The sequence below is a fragment of the Carassius auratus genome, chromosome 19 (genome assembly GCF_003368295.1).
Source record: "Carassius auratus strain Wakin chromosome 19, ASM336829v1, whole genome shotgun sequence".
Classification (NCBI taxonomy): domain Eukaryota; kingdom Metazoa; phylum Chordata; class Actinopteri; order Cypriniformes; family Cyprinidae; genus Carassius; species Carassius auratus.
This window is the reverse complement of record NC_039261.1, coordinates 4,329,991-4,357,133: the sequence shown is the minus strand read 5'-3', so window position 1 is coordinate 4,357,133 and position 27,143 is coordinate 4,329,991. Positions and strand designations below refer to the sequence as shown.

At 36.6% G+C, this 27,143-nt stretch overlaps 1 protein-coding gene across 1 annotated transcript in view; it reads left to right on the top strand.

The window, feature by feature from the left end:
* Positions 1-27,143, top strand: part of rims2b (regulating synaptic membrane exocytosis 2b) — a 138,233-nt gene that overhangs the window by 94,358 nt on the left and 16,732 nt on the right. The window contains exons 21-36 of the mRNA XM_026288430.1: positions 3,478-3,537; positions 3,716-3,790; positions 4,062-4,106; positions 5,251-5,307; positions 7,088-7,197; positions 7,481-7,513; positions 8,664-8,735; positions 9,086-9,154; positions 10,024-10,260; positions 15,734-15,781; positions 16,466-16,501; positions 17,353-17,394; positions 18,409-18,431; positions 20,629-20,768; positions 21,374-21,535; positions 24,936-25,150. Of these exons, the coding sequence (XP_026144215.1) occupies positions 3,478-3,537; positions 3,716-3,790; positions 4,062-4,106; positions 5,251-5,307; positions 7,088-7,197; positions 7,481-7,513; positions 8,664-8,735; positions 9,086-9,154; positions 10,024-10,260; positions 15,734-15,781; positions 16,466-16,501; positions 17,353-17,394; positions 18,409-18,431; positions 20,629-20,768; positions 21,374-21,535; positions 24,936-25,150 (1,424 nt within the window). The remainder of the gene's footprint in view (positions 1-3,477; positions 3,538-3,715; positions 3,791-4,061; positions 4,107-5,250; positions 5,308-7,087; positions 7,198-7,480; positions 7,514-8,663; positions 8,736-9,085; positions 9,155-10,023; positions 10,261-15,733; positions 15,782-16,465; positions 16,502-17,352; positions 17,395-18,408; positions 18,432-20,628; positions 20,769-21,373; positions 21,536-24,935; positions 25,151-27,143) is intronic.

Genomic DNA, 27,143 nt, shown 5'->3' with positions numbered 1-27,143 from the left:
TTTGAACACTTGACATCTGGCAATCATGACAATTAAATCTTGTGTACTCTTGTTAACATGCAAGATGCTGAATTAAAAGAAATAGCTAGCCCCAAAATTAAGATTTTGTCATTTACTCACCCTCACTTTGGTGCACCAAACCTTTATGAATTTCTTTCTTCTCTGGAACATAAACGAGTATAATTTGAAGAATGTGTGTAATGAAAAACTTGATGTTAGCCATTGAATTTCATAGTGTTTCTTCTAAACTGTGGAAGTCAGTGGCTACCAGCAACTGTTTGGTTTCTAGCATTCTTCAAAGTATAGTATAATATAAAATCAAAGAAACCCATACATGTTTGGAAAAGCTTGAGAGTAAATGATGACAGAAATGTCATATTTGGGGTGAACTATCCCTTTAAATCAAGAGAGGTGAAAATCGTGATTATGATTAAAATGCAATTCATCGTGCAGCCTTACGTTTATGTCACCAGATTTACAAAGTGTAGATTAGAATCCATTTTAGGAAACTTTCCAGTCGGTGTAAAAGAAAACAATATAAAACAATAGGCTTTTCTGTAGCATCGCTCTTCCACCCAATGAGAAAGCTTTGTGCAGAAGTCGTTTCGGCTCCTCTCTGGAGCATAAAGTATATGTTAAGGTTCAGATTGTAACTTTGCCAACTACGCCACTAAGTACGCCAGCAATATTTCCCAAAGGAAATGTGTGCAATGTGTCCTTATCAAAGCCAACCCCCCCACCCCTCCATGGCGTAATGAATTGTATCCTCAGCGCTGCTCTCTGGACGGCTGGAGCTGTTTTGATGACTGAGCACTCACTCTTTCAGTCCCAAGCCAACTAGCGTCACTCTATGACAGAACTGCCAGTCAAAAAACTGCAAGCTACAGTGGATGTTCACCATGCTTATATATAAATGCATTATTTAGAGATGTGGAATTTCATCTATGCAGGATGTATTTGGAGGCTCAGTTGAGACTCCGATGTTGTCGATCTAGCCAGCTTTGGTTACAGAGGCCCTGAGGTGCAATAGATTCACATATCATTTTTGTATCATTTTCATGTGGTATTGATAATTGGTTTGGTCACATAGCAAAATTTTGCAGGCGTGGTGATGAAGCACAGCTCAAGATATTTTTTTACATACAATCAAATAATCCATTAGTAATCTGATTAATGCTTCAGTCGGATTGAAAAGCCTTCATGTAAACGGTCAATCCAAATAACATTTCAATTAAGATTAAAAGGGCCGGTGTGGACTGGAAATGATCTGATTGAAGTTTTATGTCTTATGCAACAGTGGAGGAGACTGATTTGAATTTTCTACATATTTGCTAACGTCATAGGTCACAGTATGTGCCATGAAGTTTTGTTCAGAATACATGTCATGCATGTGTAAATGAATACGAAAAGTGGATTGTCAAGTTAAGAGTTCATATAATCAGATATACAAAATATGAAATCTCATTGGGTTCATTCTGATTACTTAAAATGAGTGCATGTAAACAAGACACTTTCAAACCAAGAGTGTTTACATGACCAGCTTATGAAATCTGTGTGGGGAAATATCTCCCCTTATACAAAAATTCCTATAGAAATAGCTTGATTTCGTCAGTAAAATGTGCCTTACTGCAGTAAATGTCACTGCACCTTAATACACTTGTGCTGCACTTCTATGACGTAAGTTATTTGTAGTTATTTGTATATTTTATTGGTTCATGCATTCTCTGGGAATCGAACCCATGACCTTGGTACTGCTAGCACCTTTTGGAATTGCTTTTGTTTAAACTACAGGTATGTTATAAATAAATGGCGTTTGTTAAATCTACCATCAGTGTTAGTACTGCTCCTAGTAAGTAAAATTTTTTGACACATATTGTACAATAAGTTGTCCCATGCATTTATTTGCTACAGACATGATTGGTTCCTCAAAACATGTGGCTTGTTGACCAGGTATATAATTGCCAGGGAGAAACATCCATAAAACACATAAAAATCCCATATAAGTACACCTAAGGGTGGGCTCTTTTGACTTTAACCAGTAGGTATCCTCCTAGAAATGCAAAAACAACATGATAAAAAGCCACACTGAATCACTCACAAAAAACTGTGGCATTGAGATTTGAATGGGCTGTCTTTTATTTCTTGGAAATGAGAGGATTCTTGCAGCTCCAACAGTAGAGCATGGCACTAGCAACACTAAGGTCATGGGTTTGATTCCTACTGAATGCATGCATCTAATAAAATGTATACATTGAATACAATGCAAGCCACTTTGGATAAAAGTGTCTACCAAATGCATAAATGGGTAACACTTTAGTTTAGGTACCAGTTTTACTATTAACTAGTTGTTGTTTTTTTAGCATGCATATAACTAGCATATTAGCTGTTGATTAGTAGTTATAAAACACATATTAATGCCTTATGCTGTGTGCACACCAAAAGCGAATCTAATTATTTGTGCAAGTAGTTTACATAAAAAGTCAATGCAAAGACATGAATAGTTGCGAATTTGGTCCGGGTGAATGACGTAAATTTGGATATTCACCTCAATCACGTCTTCCTTGCACTCGAGGGGAAAATTTGCATGACGCCTTGTCACGCAAACCAATCAGAGAAAGCTTGTTGACACATCTGTTTTTTATCAGGAAACCGTTTTTATTGTTTTTATGATTTTTATTTACATGAGCAACACGAAAAACATCCAGCAAGTAATCTAGAGGGAGTAATGTAATGCAAATATTAACTTAGCTTTTGATGTGGCCACACCATTATTCTGTATGACCATATTTTAGATCCTTTAATCCAACCGCATACATACACTTAATAACGAGTATTAATCTTAAAAAAGTATTAATCTTACTAACTATTAATAAGCAGCAGTTATGAGTATATTGAGGCAAAAGTCAAAGTTAATAGTGAGATTTGGTCTCCAAACTAAATTGTGACCCATAAATGTCCCATTATTTTAATGTCCTTGGCTGATGAATGAGGTGCAGGTGTGGCAGGGTGATTGTGATGCAATGACTCATGGGGAATGTAGTTCGGGTGTGATGCAACAGTATGAGAGATGCTAGTGTCCAAGTGACATCTGGTGGTTGATGGGTGGAATGGTCCTGAGTGGAGTGCCCCCAAGTCCTATTATCTTGGAAAAATAGCAAGTGATATAAATTAAATTAAATTAAATTTATGCATTTAGCAGACATTTTTATCAATAGTGACTTACAGTGCATTCAGGCTATCAATTTTTACCTATCATGTGTTCCCGGGGAATCAAACCCCCAACCTCGCGCTTGATAGCGCAGTGCTCTACCAATTGAGCTACAGGAATCAAACATATCAGGAGAATGAACGAATGAATGAATGAATGAATGAATGTATGTGAATCCACGGCACCTTAGGGTTGCGCTGGACTTTTTTTTTGAGCAGGTAAATTATGTTTGGCATATTGGATCTGATTGTTTGTTATTTTGTGTTCAGGAGGATGAGGAGAGATAGACAAATGTCTGCCTACAGTGACTCGTATGAATCTCCTGAGAGGTAAAATCCGGATACTTAAGTTGAGACATGCATTCTGTTCATGCATACATAATATAGGACTGCTTTATACTAGTTACAGACTTAACCCTCAGCCCTTGCCCTGATTCAGCTGTTGCTCATTCTAATCATACTTTCCTTTCTTCATTCCAATCCATCAATCCTCATCCTCCATTTAAAGATATTACAATGGGCCCAATCATGTATCTACTCCATGGCCCAATCATGTCATGAATGGAAACGGTGGAGACTACAGGTAAGACTTCTGAAGAGATAAACACCCACATCACAAACATCACAATCCCTCGCTCTTTCTTTACTCATCTGTTATCAACTGCCTGGAACAGATGCCACATTTATGTTCCCACTGAGGCTTTGTCTAGTAATGGATGGCAGTAATGGATCCGAGGCTCCAGTTCATTTTATTTATTTACTTTACTGACCTGTTAATACCTTTTAAAGCAAATAAATGCTTAATATCATGTACTAAGTGGGACACTAACACACTGAGGTGGTTTCTTCAGTAGGACATGCCCCAGGATAGAAATTGAGCCTTCTACAGATACAGAAAGGTATAATTACAATAAATGAAATAGTTTCAGTAAAGACTCAAGTTTTTAGATGCTGTAGTTGTCCGTTGACCTATGCATTTTTACAGAAGTGTTTAATGTTCTCAGTATTCTTTAACATGGCTTCTTATATAATATTATATTTCATAAACGTCACACGCATTCACAGAAGCACAGCTGAACATCTTAGAATCTTAGTTTGGAAGCTAGTTTTTAGAATGTAATAATATTTAGTTTTAGTTTAGTTTAGTTTAGTTTAGTTTAGTTTAGTTTAGTTTTCTGAATCTCACTTCGAACAGTACACAATAATGTATTTTATCAGTATACCCCTTGTGAAAAATTACTTATTACAAAATACAAATACTTTGAAAAAAGACTTGTGTGCACTGAATGCATTGTTTTCAGACACTTAATTTCATATTAATAGTAATTAAATGAAAATGTATTATAAAAATCTGTGTGTATATATATATATATATATATATATGATCTCTAACACGAGCTTGCTCTATTATTTTATAATTATTATATTATTTAAAAGCCCATTTCATAATTACTTCTATTGACCTTGAAATATGGTTGAAATATGGTTAAAGTATAACTACTAAAATGTAATGTCACTATTAATACTTGTCCTTTATTTAAATATATTTGTAATTACCCATTTATAATGATAGAGGTGCAATTTATTAAATTTAAAACATAATAAAAAATTATTACAAAGTGCACTTTTTAAAAGTCTACTTAAGTGTGTTAAGAATCATAGTCTCAAACATTAATGATGACTTATTTCTACTAGTAAGTAACACAGTACTTTTAAATTTACAACAAAATTGCTGAGTTTCTTTTTCAAAGAAGTAACCTACGTTTTTATTGAGTAACGCAATACTGTAATGCATTACTTCTAAATGTAACCTCCCCCAGCACTGGTCATGAATGTGTCTCTATTTAAGTACACTTAAGTGGCCTGTTGTTTCATTAATATTATATTATCTGCAAGTAGTTTTCAGAAGGATACCTTTAAGACTTGAGGTACAGATACTTTTTCACAAGGGTAAATTGTATAATAAGGCTGTTTAGCAACTACTGACAGTTATAAGAGCTTCTAAATTAGCCTTTTATGTTCTTATCTTATGCACATCCATAGAGAGGACAATATCCCAGAGTTTCCAGCTAACCATGAACACTTTGAGGACGATCTGAGGTAATGCAGCAGAATTAGTGCAAGTACTTCTATAGATGGAGTATATAGGAGTAGACTGTAGTCACGGGGCTATAGTTGTGTTAGTATCAACTGTGTTGACTTGTTTTCTTTGCAGCAGCTTCCAGAATCTTCTGTTTGTCAATGTCAATTTGTTGGTTAACAGTTTGGTAAATCTCCTTGGTTCTATGATTTCCCTGAGCAGCCAATGCTAAAACTCCAACCCACTTTTGTTTGGTGTGCTAATTATCAGCCAAGCAATGACATTTCACAGCTGAGACGCCCTGTGATCCCATGATGCACTGGGGCTCGGCTGAGCGTGGCTTTTTGACTAACGTTCTGCAGGTATAGCCGCAGCATGGTGGACAGACATGAGCATTACAGGTCCAGGTCAGCTGACCAGCGGCCCATGATGGAGCGACCGGTCTACACGCGCTCCCGCTCGTCCGAACGGCCCGACTCTGGCTACATGAGATCCATGCCATCCTTACCTTCAGGGAGATCTGCCCCTCCCTCTCCTGCCTTAACGAGGTGACCCGACCCATCACAACAAGCTCTAAAGCGCTAACCGAACCCATGCCTTCTGCTTCCTGTCACCTGGAATGCACCTCTATCCACTTCCTCTTATTTTAACCCTGTGTAACGATGCTGTTTATGATTTTATCTTCATTTGTAGAGAGTAGTGATGGCGGTTGCTACTAAGGTCTTTTCATTTGGATTATAGACACACCTGTTATATCCTATTGAGATATAATGGTGTGTACCTGGCATCGTACAGTTTCAGTTGACTTTTTATTATTATTTGTGTGTGTGTTACTAACATTATTTATTTATTTATTGTTTAACAGTTTATGCTTTGAGTTATGGGCTGTTATGAGTGCCGTGTGCTCATGCATTCAGGCCTTTTCACTTTCCTTGCAGCTTTAGCTCCTGATGCTGACTCCATCACACCTTTTGAGACGCCATCACAGCTTTTGACTTACGATTTGCCCCGCACGTCATAAGTCACTAGGAAATGACATGAATGTGTCAGATGTACGCATGAACTTTCACTGATGCGGTAGCTTTTGGATGTGCCACAGCTGATTTTGAGACATGAGCCACATGTACTGAAAGCTGATGTGACACTGAGCTCAAAAGGTGCTTTAAAGATCATTGTGTTTACTGTGGAGTTGATGTGCATTTTACACGGATGTATTTGTACATTTACCTGGCTAAAATGCACATGACTGTGACATATTTATTAAATGCATGCTCTTTTACAGTCGTAAATTATATATATATATATATATATATATATAATTTTTTCTTTTTTTTATATGTATTTAAAATATGTTTTACTTTGCAACTTTACAATTTATATACAGAGCCGTTCACAGGTTTGGGATAAGTAAATGTTTTTTGTTTTTTTACAGATGTTTAAATGTACAGCTTATGTTGATGCACCTTATCTACAGGACATCATTTACCAAATGTGTTTACTTCCCCCAAAAGTTTCTTACTAACCCCAGGGAAAAAAAACGGTGCCAAATATTGACTTGTTTTTTTTAATAGTACAAGATATGTGTCCCTTTTATAGCATTCAAGTGGAATGTGTTTTCTGACACTATTGTCTCATTAAATGATGCTGGCGATATGATATTATAAATGATATTGGTGTCCTCTCACCAGCGTGTTCTGCATTAGTCTAACAGTGTTTCGGCCAGGTTTATGACTCCACCACCAACACTTCTTTAGATTAAATGCTTTATGTTGATTCCTGACACACCATATGTCCCCGCAGGGCAAACATCCGCTCCGGATCGGTCCAAACAAGTCCCAGCAGCACGCCAGTCTCCAGTCGAAGAGGGCGCCAGCTACCACAAGTCCCTCTGAAGGGCTCGGTGGACAGAAGTGAGTAGACCAACTAGGCTTCTACCAAACTGCTTGGTTTGTGGCGCATGAGTGGAAAACTTTAGAGTCACAAGATGCATTATTGTGGACGATAAGAGTAACCTTTCCATTGGGTAACTGACAGAAATCCAACAAATAAGGAAAGTAAACAACTACTCTTGCACAATGGTTTTCACAAAAAATGGCTTATGCATAAACAAGCAGTCGAGTATAGAATATCATTTAACAATAGAATAATAGAATTCTCCTTTACATAACCCAGCATGGATTGTTTTTTCCCCAGATGATGGCGAGGGCATTACCGAACCTTATGAAGGTCTGTAAGCACTAGCTTCTTCTAGTGTGTTTAGCCTCGTCTCCGTCTTCTTTATTACGGCTTTATCATCTCCTCTGTGTGATTCAGCCTGTGAGATTTACCTGTCGTTGGTCTAGCTTCTCCTTTTCATTTAACCGAGTGAACGGATGTTTTAATTTGTGCTTCAGCTATGTTAGTGCACTCAGTAGTGCTGTGCGTGTATCATTATAGATGTCTGTGTACTTCGTCTATGTCTGGATTAATGTCCAAATCTGCTACAGTGGATATCAAAAGACTGTTTTGGCTATAAAAAAGTTTTTTTTTTTTTTTTACTTTACTGTATCTTGCAATTCTTACTTAATTTTTTGCTTTTGTGATTTTTATGTCTCATAAATAGTACTATTTTCTTGGAAAACGATAGTTGTAAAATTCTTAAGAAAAAAAAATGAATTGCTGGAAATTAAGTTATAAAGTTGATTCTGAGTGAGAAAGTCCAAATTTCAAGACGTAATTTTGCAAAGTCTCAATTTTGGGAGAGAAAGTCTAATTTGCAAAATGTAAGCTTTAAATTATAAAAGCAAATAAAAAGATAGAAAAAGTGAAAATTTAGTCAGAATTTTGAGCAATTCTTAGAAAGAAAGTACAAATTCTGAGATTTAATTAGGGTTTTGTTCCAAAACACAGATTTGGATTTGTGAGAAATTAAGTCAGAATTGTTCCAAACTATCAATTCTGGGAGAAAAGTCCAAATTGCAATTCTAAGATAAAAGTCTGAATTGCGCTATGTTAACTCAATATTATGGGATATAAATCTTTATTCTATAGCATAAATCTGCTTCCATACAAATCAGTGTGCACTTATTGAAATTTGTTGAGGTAAAAGCAATTTATGTCAGAGTTTTAATGTTAGTAGCATCTTCTGGCAGCATTTAAGTTGCAAGCTAAGTTCTGGTATGTTTATAGCAGCAGCTCTGCAACCTTTAAGGGTTAATCACTGACATGAAAGCTATGTTTAGAGATGAATATATATTTATATTATGTTTTAGAAATGGCAGTCTACCTCTATCAGTGCTCCTTTCAGTCACAGAGTGGTAGTCACAGTTTATTGGTTACCTAGTGATGTTTTGGTTTGTTTTCTTTTTTGATTGGCACAACTCATCAACCAATGAAGCAGGAACAGGGGCGGTACCTCAGCCTCCTGCTCCGCCCCCTGTTCTCTCCCAGCTTCCACAGATACTGACTGGTAACATATATTTAGGACACACAGGATGCTTAACATCAGTCAAATGCAAATATGATCTTGATATTCTGCCACTGACATCAAAGTTTGGTGATAGACTATGCATAGTTCAATTTCAGTGGGTCGCTACACTTTTATACTATTGAATTATTCAGTTTGCAAAATTATATATTTGCATTTGAGGTTATTGTGCTGTACAGTAGTTAGTATGTTGATATAGTATGGTGAGTGGAGTGAATTAGCATAGAAAATAATTTTAGCTTTTCTTTTCACATTTGTGTTGTTTCATCTCCATGTCTGATGGCATACATTTGTTTATCTTTCCTACTCTTATTTCGGTCTGAATGTTGAAGCGGTGGGAGGGGCTTCACAACCCCTGGCCCCGCCCCCTCCACCTCCACAAGGCACACAAGCAATGGCTGGTAATGCTGCTGCTACATAGCGAAGATAGCCATTTAATCAAATAATAAGAATAAACAAATAATTATTTTAAAAAAAACTACAGAAGAAATTTACAAAAATAACAATACAGTGGCACAAATGCCTCGTTGTGTATTTGTTTGTGTGTGTGTGTGTCATCTAATATTTTTTGGTGATGTGCCAAAATCAAAAATGCTGATTGAAAATTAGACTTTGTTTGGAATAACGGTATTCTATTCTTAAGTTACTATAAACTGTTACATGCAAGTCTATATACTACTGTTCAAACCTTTATTTTCTTTTCCATAAATTTATTCTGAATTAAATTGATCAAAAGTTACAGTAAAAACTTTTAGCTTTTTACAAAACATTTATATGCAATAATATGAAATGTATCTGTATTTTTGATCAAATAAATTGCAGCCTTGGTGATAATAAGAGACTTTTCAGAACCATTTAAAAGTAAATTGTAAGGTCCCGAACTTTTGAGCAATAGTGTGCATTTTACACAAGCTCAGAGTAAAAAACAAACAAACAACTAAAACATTTTTTCTAAACAACAAAATTTATAAAAAATACTCCGGGAAATTGCATTATTATAAAATGTATAATTATTTAAAATATAAAATATTATATCTGAAGAAAATATTATAAACTTTAATAAAACTATAATAAATAAGTTAAAGTGGATAATTTCATATGGGCACTGCTTTTTCCTCATGTCAAAACTTCGGTTAACAATATCTGTTTTAGTAGCCTGTAACTATTTTAAGGCTTATTAGTCCTCTTGTTAATTTTCTTGTTTCTTTTTGTCTTTTTGTCCACAACTCTGTCTCTGCCAATCCTGTTGTCTTCATTGTCATCATCAAAGCTCATATGGGGATGGAGTCTCCTGTCCTGGGCCCTGCTGCCACCCATGCCCCTGTACCTCCTCCTGCACATGCTCCTCCCCCTCCTGCACACGCCCACCTAGCTTCTTCAGTTGCCACTCCCCCACCCACACATGCCCCTCCCACTCCAGCTCCTGCCCCTCCTCCTCCTCCTCCTCCTCCTCCTCCTGCTCCATCATCATCATCCTCACCGCTCGTCTCGCAGGCTTCTGTGCCAGGTGTGTCAATGCAGATGAGCTAAACACAAGCACACTGCCTATGTTTGGAATGGAATACTAGTGTACTACTTACTGTATACCACACAGTATACACTTAGGGCTTTACAAATACTAGTGTACTACTTACTGCATACCACACAGTGTACACTTAGGGCCTTACATCTACTAGTGTACTACTTACTGCATACCACACAGTGTACACTTAGGGCCTTACATCTACTAGTGTACTACTTACTGTATACCACACAGTATACACTTAGGGCTTTACAAATACTAGTGTACTACTTACTGCATACCACACAGTGTACACTTAGGGCCTTACATCTACTAGTGTACTACTTACTACATACCACACAGTGTACACTTAGGGCCTTACATCTACTAGTGTACTACTTACTGTATACCACACAGTATACACTTAGGGCTTTACAAATACTAGTGTACTTCTTACTGTATACCACACAGTATACACTTAGGGCCTTACAAATACTAGTGTACTTCTTACTGTATACCACACAGTATACACTTAGGGCCTTACAAATACTAGTGTACTTCTTACTGTATACCACACAGTATACACTTAGGGCCTTACAAATACTAGTGTACTACTTACTGCATACCACACAGTGTACACTTAGGGCCTTACATCTACTAGTGTACTACTTACTGTATACCACACAGTATACACTTAGGGCTTTACAAATACTAGTGTACTACTTACTGCATACCACACAGTGTACACTTAGGGCCTTACATCTACTAGTGTACTACTTACTGCATACCACACAGTGTACACTTAGGGCCTTACATCTACTAGTGTACTACTTACTGTATACCACACAGTATACACTTAGGGCTTTACAAATACTAGTGTACTACTTACTGCATACCACACAGTGTACACTTAGGGCCTTACTACTTACTGCATACCACACAGTGTACACTTAGGGCCTTACATCTACTAGTGTACTACTTACTGTATACCACACAGTATACACTTAGGGCTTTACAAATACTAGTGTACTTCTTACTGTATACCACACAGTATACACTTAGGGCCTTACAAATACTAGTGTACTTCTTACTGTATACCACACAGTATACACTTAGGGCCTTACAAATACTAGTGTACTTCTTACTGTATACCACACAGTATACACTTAGGGCCTTACAAATACTAGTGTACTTCTTACTGTATACCACACAGTATACATTTAGGGCCTTACAAATACTAGTGTACTACTTACTGCATACCACACAGTATACACTTAGGGCCTTACAAATACTAGTGTACTACTTACTGCATACCACACAGTATACACTTAGGGCCTTACAAATTCTAGTGTACTACTTACTGCATACCACACAGTATACACTTAGGGCCTTACAAATACTAGTGTACTACTTACTGTATACCACACAGTATACACTTAGGGCCTTACAAATTCTAGTGTACTACTTACTGCATACCACACAGTATACACTTATTGCCTTACAAATACTAGTGTACTACTTACTGTATACCACACAGTATACACTTAGGGCCTTACATCTACTAGTGTACTGCTTACTGTATACCACACAGTATACACTTAGGGCCTTACAAATACTAGTGTACTACTTACTGTATACCACACAGTATACATTTAGGGCCTTACATCTACTAGTGTACTGCTTACTGTATACCACACAGTATACACTTAGGGCCTAACAAATACTAGTGTACTACTTACTGTATACCACACAGTATACACTTAGGGCCCTACATCTACTAGTGTACTGCTTACTCTATACCACACAGTATACACTTAGGGCCCTACATCTACTAGTGTACTGCTTACTCTATACCACACAGTATACACTTAGGGCCTTACAAATACTAGTGTACTGCTTAATGCATACTACACAGTATACACTTAGGGCCTTACAAATACTAGTGTACTGCTTAATGCGTACCACACAGTACACACTTAGGGCCTTACATCTACTAGTGTACTGCTTAATGCGTACCACACAGTACACACTTAGGGCCTTACAAATACTAGTGTACTTCTTACTGTATACCACACAGTATACACTTAGGGCCTTACATCTAATAGTGTACTGCTTAATGCATACTACACAGTATACACTTAGGGCCTTACAAATACTAGTGTACTACTTACTGTATACCACACAGTATACACTTAGGGCCTTACATCTACTAGTGTACTTCTTACTGTATACCACACAGTATACACTTAGGGCCTTACATCTACTAGTGTACTGCTTAATGCGTACTACACAGTATACACTTAGGGCCTTACAAATACTAGTGTACTGCTTAATGCGTACTACACAGTATACACTTAGGGCCTTACAAATACTAGTGTACTACTTACTGTATATCACACAGTATACACTTAGGGCCTTACATCTACTAGTGTACTGCTTAATGCATACTACACAGTATACACTTAGGGCCTTACATCTACTAGTGTACTGCTTAATGCGTACTACACAGTATACACTTAGGGCCTTACAAATACTAGTGTACTGCTTAATGCGTACTACACAGTATACACTTAGGGCCTTACAAATACTAGTGTACTACTTACTGTATATCACACAGTATACACTTAGGGCCTTACAAATACAAGTGTACTTCTTACTGTATACCACACAGTATACACTTAGGGCCTTACAAATACTAGTGTACTACTTACTGTATACCACACAGTATACACTCAGGGCCTTACAAATACTAGTGTACTACTTACTGTATACCACACAGTATACACTTAGGGCCTTACATCTACTAGTGTACTGCTTACTGTATACCACACAGTATACACTTAGGGCCTTACAAATACTAGTGTACTACTTACTGCATACCACACAGTATATACACTTAGGGCACTACATCTACTAGTGTACTGCTTAATGCGTACCACACAGTATATACACTTAGGGCCCTACATCTACTAGTGTACTGCTTAATGCATACTACACAGTATACACTTAGGGCCTTAAATCTACTAGTGTACTTCTTACTGTATACCACACAGTATACACTTAGGGCCTTACAAATACTAGTGTACTACTTACTGTATACCACACAGTATACACTTAGGGCCTTACAAATACTAGTGTACTACTTACTCTATACCACACAGTATACACTTAGGGCCTTACATCTACTAGTGTACTTCTTACTGTATACCACACAGTATACACTTAGGGCCCTACATCTACTAGTGTACTGCTTACTCTATACCACACAGTATATACACTTAGGGCCCTACATCTACTAGTGTACTGCTTAATGCGTACCACACAGTATACACTTAGGCCTTACATCTACTAGTGTACTGCTTACTGTATACCACACAGTATACACTTAGGGCCCTACATCTACTAGTGTACTGTTTACTCTATACCACACAGTATACACTTAGGGCCTTACATCTACTAGTGTACTGCTTAATGCGTACTACACAGTATACACTTAGGGCCTTAAATCTACTAGTGTACTGCTTAATGCTTATTACACAGTATACACTTAGAGCCTAGCATCTACTAGTGTACTGCTTAATGCGTACCACACAGTATACACTTAGGGCCTTACAAATACTAGTGTACTACTTACTGTATACCACACAGTATACACTTAGGGCCTTACAAATACTAGTGTACTTCTTACTGTATACCACACAGTATACACTTAGGGCCTTACATCTACTAGTGTACTGCTTAATGCATACTACACAGTATACACTTAGTGCCTTACATCTAATAGTGTACTGCTTAATGCGTACTACACAGTATACACTTAGGGCCTTACAAATACTAGTGTACTACTTACTGTATACCACACAGTATACACTTAGGGCCTTACATCTACTAGTGTACTGCTTAATGCGTACCACACAGTATATATACTTAGGGCCCTACATCTACTAGTGTACTGCTTAATGCATACTACACAGTATACACTTAGGGCCTTACATCTACTAGTGTACTGCTTAATGCGTACTACACAGTATACACTTAGGGCCTTACAAATACTAGTGTACTTCTTACTGTATACCACACAGTATACACTTAGGGCCTTACATCTACTAGTGTACTGCTTAATGCGTACTACACAGTATACACTTAGAGGCCTTACAAATACTAGTGTACTTCTTACTGTATACCACACAGTATACACTTAGGGCCTTACAAATACTAGTGTACTGCTTAATGCGTACCACACAGTATACACTTAGAGCCTTACATCTACTAGTGTACTGCTTAATGCGTACTACACAGTATACACTTAGAGGCCTTACAAATACTAGTGTACTTCTTACTGTATACCACACAGTATACACTTAGGGCCTTACAAATACTAGTGTACTGCTTAATGCGTACCACACAGTATACACTTAGAGCCTTACAAATACTAGTGTACTGCTTAATGCGTACTACACAGTATACACTTAGGGCCTTACAAATACTAGTGTACTGCTTAATGCGTACCACACAGTATACACTTAGAGCCTTACAAATACTAGTGTACTTCTTACTGTATAACACACAGTATACACTTAGGGCCTTACAAATACTAGTGTACTACTTACTGCATACCATACAGTATACACTAAGGGTCTTACAAATACTAGTCTACTTCTTAATGCATACTACACAGTATACACTTAGGGTCTTACAAATACTTGTGCACTGCATACTGCACAGTATACACTTTTTTTTCTGGATAATGTTTTAATTGTTAATTATATATGAATAATCAGGAATGTTTAAAACTTTAATAATGTATCTAAGTCTGCAGTCCATAACATTTTTGTGTTTGTATAATAAGCGAGTGAATCATGACACAGCATCACCACAGTACACCTGTAATAAGTGAGAGAAGTAACTCCAGTCACAATGTTCTTCTGCAAGACCTTTATTAACCGCTAGAGCACCAAAAGTTACGGACTGCAGCTTTACAAATTTAACAGTAATAGTGCCCAATTAAATGTTGTTTTTTATTCTAATTTATTGTCATTTCAATCAGTTGAATTCATAAATGTGTAATGTATGCTTCAGTATGTGCATTAGACAGAGACAACCAGAACATGCACACTTCATATTTAAATGACTTTGTCTTCCGCTGTTTAATATTCACAGATTTTAGTCCATATCGTGATTTCAATTGCCTGTGATTATTTCATTAATACAATCAGAAGTATGTTAGAAATTGCACACTGCACAAAAACAGTAGCTACACTGTTCTGAACATAGTCAGGGTGCCTGTTTCTTTACATCATTTATTTAGCTCACAGCAAGATTTATTTTTTACTTTATTGTAAAAGTGTTTGTAACTTCTCTTGAGTGTGTGTGTGTGTGTGTGTGTGTGTGTGTGCTGGTTAGTGTTCCTGTGTGTCTGTGGAACACACTGATCATTGGACTCACCCTCTGTTTATGTGTTTGCCGTTTCCCACATAAGATTCCCAGGAAGAGTCTGTAGCTCCCCCACCTGTCAATGGGAGGAAAGGCAAGTGTGTGTGAGCGTGTGCATCTCTCTGTCATGTTCGTGTGGATGGATTTAGCACAAGTAGATGATGTACACATTTGCAGTATGGTTGTCATCATATATATAGTACAGTATGATATGATTGTGTTGGTGATGCCATTAAGAAACCTATTTTGTTATTGAAAATGTTTAGAAATTCAGGTTTCACACCAAGCTGTGCAATTGTTCTAGTTATGTGGGATTTAATTGAGAATAATTGGTTATTATTGTGTTTTTTAAGCCACTGTACCCATGTGTAAACTGAGTGCATTCATTCACCTGCAGGTGGCTCAATAGCACTCCTAAAAAAAAAAGAAAATTCAGTTTCACTTTCATAACTAAAAACTATGTTTTTTTAGTATTTTTAAATAAAATATATTCATAATAAATGAAATGCTATTAATAAATTACTAAAATAATAAATTGCTATTTTTTAAATACATTTTTAAATTCATTTTGTTTGTTTTTTGTTTTTAGATTAAAAAAAAAAACACTTTTTAAAATTAAATTAAATAAAAAAAACTTTTTAACACTATAAGGGTAGATTGTGCAAAAGTGCGAACTGAACATGCTTAAATGTGCCTTATACAGTGTGCACTGCGCACATCTGTTTAACAGTTTGTTCAGCAGGAGCATTGATTGTTTCTCCTTGTGTTGTAACTTCAGAGGTGACATGGGAGGACCAGCAGAAGAAAGCTCCTGGTATGGCACAACCTGTGCTCTTCATCCGCCCTTAGTAGAGTAGATCAATCCTAGTGTGCTTCTAAGGGATCTAGGTTTCAGCTCTCTGCTCTCGCTGCTCTTGTTGCTGCTGTGTCATTTAAGATTGAACCTTCGGAAGGTTTAAGTAGAGACATCAAATTGAACTGATAATTTTTTCTTTGGCATCACTTTAGAAACTTGTGGTAGAAGTAAGGCCACAATCATAGTCATTTGCACGATTCATTTTATTGATGCTGTGACGAACAGTTCTCACTGATACCTTATGATACACAAAAAATGTAAGTTTTCTTTTCTGGAATTATTATTGAAGTAAACATGAAAAGCAGAATAGTAGAATAAACTACACGAATCATTACATTTACAACACTAAAACAGGAAAAGTTGGAGGCTTGTGGGATTTTGGAAAGCTACTGAACTGATAGTGCCTTTTTGTTGTAAATGTCACTTTATAAGATTGAGACAATAGCATGTGAGTGATTATAAATGCTTTGTAAATCGTAGCATTGCTTGTAGTATGTAGTTGGAAAAATAGGCTATAAGTGGTGGTCTTTCTGTAGTGTGTTTCTGAGATTTGTGTGTTTCATTAACCTTTGCTCAAAGTATGCATCAGTTCTTTGTTTTGATGCTTTACATCTTTTACGTTTTTTTTTTTTATGTTTGTTTTTTATGTTGGATTTCTCAGATCTGTTTTACGTTTTTTTCGGCATGATATGAGTGATGAGTTTCGGAATGAAATTCATCTAAACTCTGTGTGTGTGTGTGAGTGTGTGTCCATCATCACACTGTGCGTCCGTCTAAACTGTCTTGTTTTCCTCTCATCCTCACATCAGCTGTAGTGTCAGAGTCAACAGTGTCAGAGAATGGAGATGCAGGTATGGTATAAGGCTTGAGTTTGTGTGGCACCAACATTTAGCCCTTCAAAACAACCTTTGGAGACGTGCACGTGTGTGTGTGTATGTGTGTGTGTGTGTGTGTGTGTGTGTGTTGGAATAAGCAATGTATATGATTGGGTAAAATTGCTAAAAGAGTTTAAAACATCCCAACTACACAAACGTTCACAGGTTTGAGGTCAGTTTCTTTAAAATAAGTTAATACGTTTAGCTTGTGGTTGTGTCTCTCTCACAACCCCCTCACAATCACTTGTCAGTGTGGGTGTAGTCTCTGATGTTTTGATGTTGTTCTGTCTCTTCAGTTTCATTGTGTACTATGAAACAACAGCTCGGGCCAGTGCTGCCCCCTTGTGGAACAACTGATTAGTGCAAAACAAACTCTAACTTTTAACTTTAGTGTTTTATGTTTAATGTTAATTTATATTTGATTTGAACCTTGATGTAACTAAATGATGTACAGTTTAGGTTACCTGGGAATTTGGTTACAGTATAAAGCTACAGTATATATATATATATATATATATATATATATATATAAAATAGAAAATGTTTCTATTTTTATTAAATGCATGAGCGCAGCACATTATTCCTTCTTCGTGGCGCGCACGCGCATCTTACAGGGAACATTAGAGCTCATGTGTGTTAGTTTTAGCTTATATTCAGTACAGTGTATGCAAATGTACTCCTAAAAGTTGACAAAAGAAATGTTTAGCAGACACAGTACAAGATTTAAAGATGCAGTCTCTTCTTTAGTCTTGCAGAACAGAAGTTATGTTGAATGACTTTTAATTCTGCCAGTTAATGACATTGTGTTTTCTTTCTGGTTATTTGGGTTGACTGGATCAGATTCAGTTGAATAATGCTGTCCACATAAGTTTATGTCAGCCGTGTGTCGCGTGTGATGTGTATTTGTATGTAACAAGCAACAATGCTGTGTCACATGCTGTGCTTTTGTGTGATGAGTTTCATCTAACCCTTGTTTGTCTTTGCACACAGGCACTCTGAAGGATCCATCAAGGGTATGTTTCTTTCTCTTATTGCTTGAGTTTATTTCCTCAGTGTTTTGTGTCCTTCATTCAGAGAGAGATGTCTCAGCCAGTGGAAATCCCTTGGTATTAGAAACACATTTACAAACATGTCCAGTGCCAGTCGTTTGGTCTTTGTGGTTGAGAATAGCCGGCGATACCGAATTAACTCTTCAGATGATATAAAGTGTCACCAACCAGGTGCATTGAGAAGTTCCTCTTAAAGCCAAACGGATCCAGTGGGTCCTAGATATTTGGATGCAGCAATTAGATTAGACATTTGTGCAAACATTTTTAATAAACTGATGTTTTGGTAGTATATATTAGATGTTTGAAGTCAGTTTATCTCACGTTTACTCTAGTGTTCAATCAGTGTGTAGAGAATCACATTCACATTAACACAACTGACTACATTTGACCATTACTTTTCATTTTAAATAGTATATCTATTATTTTATTATTAAATCTACAATTTACAACCTGTGATATACACTACCATTCAAAAGCTTGAGGTGAGTAAGATTAGGTAATAAAAAAAGAAAGTACTTTTTATTTAGCAAGGATGCATTCAATTGATTACAAGTAACAGTGAAGACATTTATGGTGTTACAAAACCCTTATATTTATATAAATGCAGTTTTTTTCTATTCATCAAAAATCCTGAACAAAATGATCATTTCTACAAATAATTTTAACACTGATGATAATAATAATGTTTCTTGAGCAGCAAATCATCATATTTAAATATGTTATGATGCTGAAAAATTCAGCTTTACATCACAAGAATAAATTAAATTTGTACAATATATTCCCATAGAAAAACAGTTATTTGAAACTGTAATAATATTTTACACCATACTGTTTTTACTGTATTTTTGATCGCATAAATGCAGCCTTGGTGAGATTAAGAGACTTCTTTTTAAAACAAATTAAAAATCTTACCAACCCCAAACTTTAAAAAAGGTTGTGTACATTTTGTAAACTTAAATTAGACACTGACCTTTTTTTTTTTTTTTTTCGTGGCCACATCATGTTAAGTGAGTTTTGGACCAATGAGATTTTGCAGTGGGCGGAGCTTCTCAGTGCAGCACGACACAATTAAAACCCAAGAGAGCACCAAAATGGCTTAACGTGCAGTGTTTAGTTGCAGTTAGTGAGAACAAAATCTCTTTAGATTATCATCAAGGGTTTACTGTTTGTTGCTTCATCATGTGCACTGCTGAAATATATCATCCGTCTTGAGTTTACTATAAGATGAGATCAGCGCTGTGAATCCTGTCGTCATATAACAGCTGATCTCGTTCCTGTCCTCCGGTTCTTGTTTGAGTCATTGTATAGGTTATATCAAATCTGGTTTTGGACAGCTGAGAGCAGTGTGTGTTCTGGAAGATGACATACTTAGTGTCTTTTCTAAACATTTTAATTATCTGTTCCGTTTGAAAACCTAAGAGCTGACTACCTAGACAACATTTAACACACTTTCCACTAGAAATAAGGACTGAAAAACATGAAATATAAGGGGACATCACGTGTATCAAAGATGGCTGATGAAGTCAGAAATATACAAATATAATTCAGAAGTTCAAGCAGTACCCTGACTAAAGTCTATTGGTTTGTTTTTTAGCGTATTATTGCTAGCTTAGCAGCATGCTAGCATCATAGAGTGCAGCATTCCAGTTTCAGACTTAAAAACTTCACTCAATTTCTCCATAGGGAATAGATTTTTATTTAAAACTTGTAAATATTCTTGTAAGCGCCGATGTTGTTAGTTGATTGTATATCATCCATTTGTTCACAGTGTTTCAAATAATCATGTTTGACAGTGGTATTTATGTTAGAAAACTACATTACCCCTGATGCTCTACAACAAATCCCACCAATCAGAAAGTTTGGTTGAGCAAATTGCGCCAAAAGATTTCTAGCTCCGCCCATTCCCATGAAGCATCATAAATTATGTAATCAGCCGCCATATGCTCTCAAAGCACTTGAATATTTCAATTCGTATCATGTGTAATATGTTGTTTTTATATGTATAATAAGCAAATTTAATTTGATCGTCTTTTGGTCCAGTTTTCATTTACTTTTTTGCTTCAAATCAAATTTTGTAATGTAGTTGAACAAAGGCAGTTTGTGCAGTATTATTTGAATGTAATAACCAGCATGCTTTGTTTTGTTTCTTCCTCCCTCCCAGCGTGGGATGGACAGTCTCTCCATGAGGTCGTCGGACAGTGATGTAAGCGACGTGTCCGCTATGTCGAGTGCGTCTCGGCTCAGCAGCACAAGCCACATGTCTGTCCAGTCAGAAAGAGTGCGAGCGGGCCGCAGGATCAGGTAAGTGCACAGTAAAGCCTCTGCAGTCAGGAACACACTTACTGTGCTTCTGCTGAGTTCAGGTTCGGCTCTGCCTGCTCGTGAACTGAGCCGAACCTCTGAACCTGCCAAGAGTGTGTTTACCAATGACTGAGACCACATCACATGCTTTTGAACAAACTTGGTATGGGTGAATCTCAAGAAGAAATGGCCAACCCTTTTTTCATTATTACATTTTATTATTAAATATTTTCATATCGCTCAAGTGAGAATGATAATTTTGAGGAAAAACAGCGTACTTTTCATGAATGTTTCAATGTGTTTATAGCCTAAAATGTATTTTTGATTGAATGGACGTTTTTCACTAGTTATAAAAGATTCACCCATTAACAGAAGAACTGAAACTCTCAAAGAGAATCTCACAGTATACGACAGCATCATTCTGTCACAGAATCACTTTTGTTCACGTTTGTCACATTTTCATACTGTTTTTATTTTGCTCAAAGTTTCTTTTCTTATCTTCATCTCATATCTGTCTTTTCTGTGTCTTTTCTGTCTTGCATGCTTCCTTTCATGGTGTCGTGGCATGGTTTACGTGTGTGTGTGTGTGTGTGTGTGTGTGTCAGCCGTGTGGAGGCTCTTCAGAGTCAGGGAGAGGAGGGCTCTGTCTCTGTGGAAGAGCAGGTGGAAGCCACTACAGCGAACACAGAGGGGGCGGGGCTTGAAGGGGAGGTGGGTGGGGCTACAGTCAACCCAGAGGAAGAGGAAGAACAGGAGGAACCTGAGAGGTTAGAGGCAAAGCGTCTCATGAACCCGGCTAGTGTGATCATGCCTGTAAAGATCTGATGTATTCCCATGTAAAGCTCATGAAATAAGAGTTTATGAGGAGAGCTAGGAAATAGTTTTATTTTATTTATATAGTGTGCATTCTCATGTGCACACGTCACATTGAAAAAACAAATTAAATAAAATAAACAAACAAACAAAAAAATCTCTTTAGTTACAGGAAAATGTCAAATTATATTTATGGCTTGATTGAAACCTTATATTTAGATTTTATATTAATGAAAAAAATATTAATTATTATGATAAATATGATTAAAAATCTTTATTTATTTATTTTACAACAATATTCATATAAAGTAAAAAGATTATTTATTACATAGATCATACTTATGTATTATATGTTTTCTGTGTGCTTAAGGTAAAATGTAACTAGGTCAGTATAATAATTGACCGATATGAGTTTTTGGGGGCCGATACCGATATTAAGGAGTAAAATAAGTTTGATATCGATATATCAGTCGATATCCTTTATGGTACAATACCAGTCAAATTTTTTAATTACAGTACTTTTGACTGGTACTATAAATAGAGCACAGTACATACGTAAACAGAATATATGTACATAAACATTTTTTTGCAATGATCACTCAAATGTGGCTATCAAACACATGACAAAGATATGTAATGGAGGCAAAGGATTTTAAAATTTAACATAAGTTATCTTTTAACATTTCTAATAAAATTTGATTGTACTGACCTGTTTTTTAATTTCTTCATCAAAAATAAGACACATTTTGTGAAATTCCGCGTTATGCAGTAAATTCAGTTTTTACGACTGGATTCATATGGCCCTACTAATGTAGCAATCGAGTGTGATAATCTCATTGTGATAGTAAAAGACTGGGACATTGCTGTTTATTTACGTTATAGTACTGAGTCTCACCAACTAGGTGACAACGTAGTGTTGTACGGGATGCATTATTTGCTTTTGGAAAACACAATCAAAAATAGGTTTACACCAGAATGCATAAATCTCGATTAGACCAAAATCAGAATGCATTTTAAAAAAGAAACGGCACAGTCATTTCACTCTTGTGGATGACACATCTCTCCACTGCCTTATAATTCATCGTACTGTCCCAAAAGAGCTTGTGTCTTACACAACATCACCGTCATCTCAGTAACCCTGGGGAGAGTCACATGAACATCTGCCGTCTGCACTCCAATTAGAGCAGAACCAAGAAAAAAAGCTTCAGTTCGCAAAGCATTTCCCGCCATTTCCACTTCAATGGGTTTTCAGTGCCATTTGTGGGTCACTAACTGAATATAGATGAAGTGTTTGTGATCATTAAAAACGCTACAGAAGATAAAAAAGAATTTTTATGTCGTTAACGGAATTTTTCGGCAATTAGCAACTGCAGTAGAATGAGTTTTTACATAACCAGCACTCAGAGACTCGCTTGTACAGATGTTGAGTTACTGCATTTTTAGTATGCTCTTGAAAACATGTTTTTGGTAATTCGTGTTGGGTTATTGATGGGAAATCTCATTCATGGAGCCGGATGCTGTTGTTGAAGCCAGGCAAGGTCATTTCCTGTCTGTTATTGTGCGTTACCTCGTAGTTTCTGACCCAAACAGCTCCTCATCTTCATCGCTTTCTGGAGTTTCCACAGAAACACTGAGCTGCTGCAGCGGGAGGTTAATGCCAACAAAAGATGAAATGGAGGTGGCTCATCAAAGACAAATTAGCCTTAGTCCTTCTGTCCACCCACCGTTCCCCTTTTGCCTGACAAGACTTAAAACACACACCTTTCCTGCCACACACACGGTGCATAAAAACCTACACAGAAAAAACGAATCACCTGTAAACTTGCCATTTCTCAAGAGAGCAACAGAAGAGTAATCTGTGGTTTCTATTAGACGTCCTCTCATGTTTTCTCAGGAGAGTTTGATGAGTCACGTCCGTGTTCGACTCGATGTCATATAAATAGGTCATTATATAAGCCTTCTGCAAACTGTGTGTCTGTGTAGTCTCTATACATACTGACCTTTCTATAAGATATGCTAAAGGAAACCTTTTCTGACTGATTAAATGAATGGTGCGGAGTCAGAGTTTTTATATTTTATGAGCTCAAAGTAGACACAGCAGCACAGTCTTTACACCTCATGTGACAACATTAACCTAGTATAAAAACAAAAAATGAAATCCTATGCCCTCATTTATTTAAAATGCATTTATTTCATATTAAGTATACTTCAAATCCATTAACTTACTGATATACAATTAGAAGTAAACTTGCACATTTCTTAATATTATGCATGAAAGGTGTTTTAATATCTAAAACGGGTTTAGTAAGGATTCTCTGACTTTGGTATAATATTGGTCTTTAAGTGCAAGATATTTAAAGTGTGCCTGAAGTATGTTTGCAATAGTTTCCACTTTCGCACAATCAGATATACTTCAGTTCATCTTTAGTTGCACCTAGTTCTACTTTCGCACAATTAAATTGCATTGGGTACAAAATTATTTGTTCTAATTTAGCAGACTGTACTAGTGTAGTATACCAACAGTACAAGTGCAGGGTATTTTTATTAAGCTTATAAATATGTAAATGTATTTGCAGTATATCAGGCCTCGGGACTCACAAAGTTTTCATAGATTTCTCTTGTTTGGTGCCATTAGTGTGTTTTTGTTGACCAACCCACACATGTTTGCATCAGCCTGGCTCCTTTGACAAAAACCCAAAAGGATTTTCCATTGGCTGTTGGATAATTGCATAAATAAGCTCTGTAATCATCAAACGTTTATGAGTTTTGAATGTTTTTATGTCATATAATCTTTACAAATCAACACTTCTATGAATTGTGAAGCCTGGGCTTCAAGTAGGCTATAAACAAACTACACTGTCTTTATTAGAAACCATTTTCTCTGAAAGTTTGAGTCTACAAGAGCAAGATTATAAACATAACCAGTTTAGTCCAGTTTAAACTAACTCTGTAGTCCAATTTAGACACTTGTCAGCAAACACCTTTTCAAGACAGAGGGAAAAGCTTTATTTTTTTACATCCCAAGAGGTATTACTGATGTATTTTGTTTTAGAATGAAATGTGAAGATTTCATGAGTTTGTGTTAACACAGAGACCTTATTTCATGAATTCGACCAAAAACCCAGTGATTTCAGGACAGTGCTGAAATGCAACTCATTTCTGGGTTTTGGCCTTCAAAAATACATCATCATGTTTATGCTTCTCAGTAGATGTCCCATCTTGTGTTGTACCCGTGTGTCTGTCCTTCACCTTTGACCCTTTTCCTAAACCCTGTAGCTGAATGCTGTCCCTTCCTCTCTCTTCCTGTCCCTGTCCTCCTCTTCCTGTATGTCCTGCACCTGACATGGCTGACAGTGAGTTTACATCTAAAATGAAACACAGGGCTCAGACGGCCACCCCGGGGTCCAACATCACCAAGAGCTCCAGTGTGGGTGGAGACATGTGCTCGCTGGGCAGGAACGACGACGAGGACGACGACAAGAAGAGGCGCTCCAGCTTCGGAGCCAAGATGGCCGCCATGGTGGGACTGGGGAAGAAGAGTCAGAGCACCTCCCAGCTGGACCCAGAGCGTGAGTGAACTGAGCTGCTACACAAACACAAACGTGTGCTGAACTTTATCGTTAGCCAACTGTGGTCGCAAGATCTCTCATAACCAACATAGTTCAACTATTATGTGTTTCCGGAAACCAAGGTTCAAATGTACTTTCGCAATCAACCTCGCAAATTTAAGTGGTTGGAACTACAGCTGCATTCAAGATGCATTTACTTGAGAAGCAAAATGACTTAAGATATTGAGTCTTGTTTTCTGAAAAAATATATATATATATATCAAAATGTTGTTTGTTTTTGCTTAAAACGGTTTCTCGAGAAAATGCATTTTGATTCAAGAGTGTTTTGATTTTAAATTAGAAAAATGTAATTAAATTTTGCAGTGTTTTGGGAGATGGCCTTGCAATTATTTTTTTATTGGCTTCTACTTTATGTAGTTCACATCCCCGTGAAACTCTGTTAATTTGCCGTGAATAAGGATGTCTGGTGGATACGATGTTTTGCTGATGTCCTAAATAACAGATAAAGAGTAGGCCATGTTTAGATGAGGTATTCTGCAGAGCATTCAGTTCTATTGTAAATGCAGGTCATGCAATCAATATGCACCGATTCGGTCTGTTTAAACGGCCCAATCTACGATGATGTGGTTTCTCTATCTCTGTCAGTGAGAGTTAGTCTTTTGTGTTTAATGCGGCGTTTATCAGCACAATGGCTTTGAGCAGAAGCTCTCACATGCCACTCTTCAGATAGATGTAGAGGAACCGTGAACGAGCCGGAATGTTTTTCTAGGCCACAGTGTTTGTTGTTGAGGAGATGAACTAGGTCTGGTCGTCTCAAGGTCTGGCACACTTTGGACTACAATGTGGCAGCTGCCAACACCATCATGGATCGCATGTCAATCTTTTCAAATGTTTGTGTTTCCACCGTGAACCCTAAACATCCATGGAATATTTCCATTGCACAAAAGGTTTGTTATAATGGGAAAACAAATGTTCTTTAAATATTTAAATGTTCTACATACTAAGAAAGAGAATGGTTCTTTTAGGAACTGATCACTGAAAGGATCTTTGGAGAAGCAAAAATGGTTCTTCTATGGCATTAGCTGGCGAAACCCAAGTTTAGAAAATTTTAGAAAGTCAATCTTTCCATTAACAACAGTACATCCCATCTGATGCAAATATTGCTTTTGTACCAGCACAATGTGATATTTTAATTGTGTTCTAGACTGTAATGCAAGAGCTGGCTTTGAGCAAACATCACAGCCATTCAGATAAATCAGGATCATTAGGATCCAGTTGGACCATGCAGTCAAACTGGTGCAATTATTCATAAAACTGAATCTGAATACGTCTGTGTTCATTCATTTTACAGCACTGTGTAATATATATATATATATATCACTGCCAGTAGAAACCCATGTAGAAATCATGTGGTGCAACTACCATGTAGAAAAAAACAAAAACAGGAAGTGATGTCATTAAGGTGGCACCTGCAGAGCCCCGCAGTAAAAAAAAATAAAAAAAATCCTTTTTGTTATAAACCAAGCATCATATAAGTTGCAAAAACTAGATATTTTCATGATATGTATACATAAAAAAAGATTAAGATGTACTACAGTATATACACTAATGTGTTCAAATTTTAAGAAATGTGTATTATATATTTTACTTGGTTACACCATATGACAAAATCATTTAAAGCAATAATTCACCCAAAATGTTGATTCAAACAGACATTTTTTAATATAGTCATTCAGGTTTGGAACTGCATAATGGTAAGTAAATTATGAGAAAATATTCATTGCTTTTCAGTTATAAATATTTTTGAAAGAATTATCGATTTAATATATGGAAACAAAGTTTTGGAAAATTATATAAAACCAGTATGAATATAAAAGGACACTTTTTTAAAAGGAAAAAGGAAAATTTTCTTACTTTATTGATCCAACTAATATGAATAACTGCAAGATAAAGAAGTACTTATCACAAAAAAAGTGAAACTTTACCTTCAAAA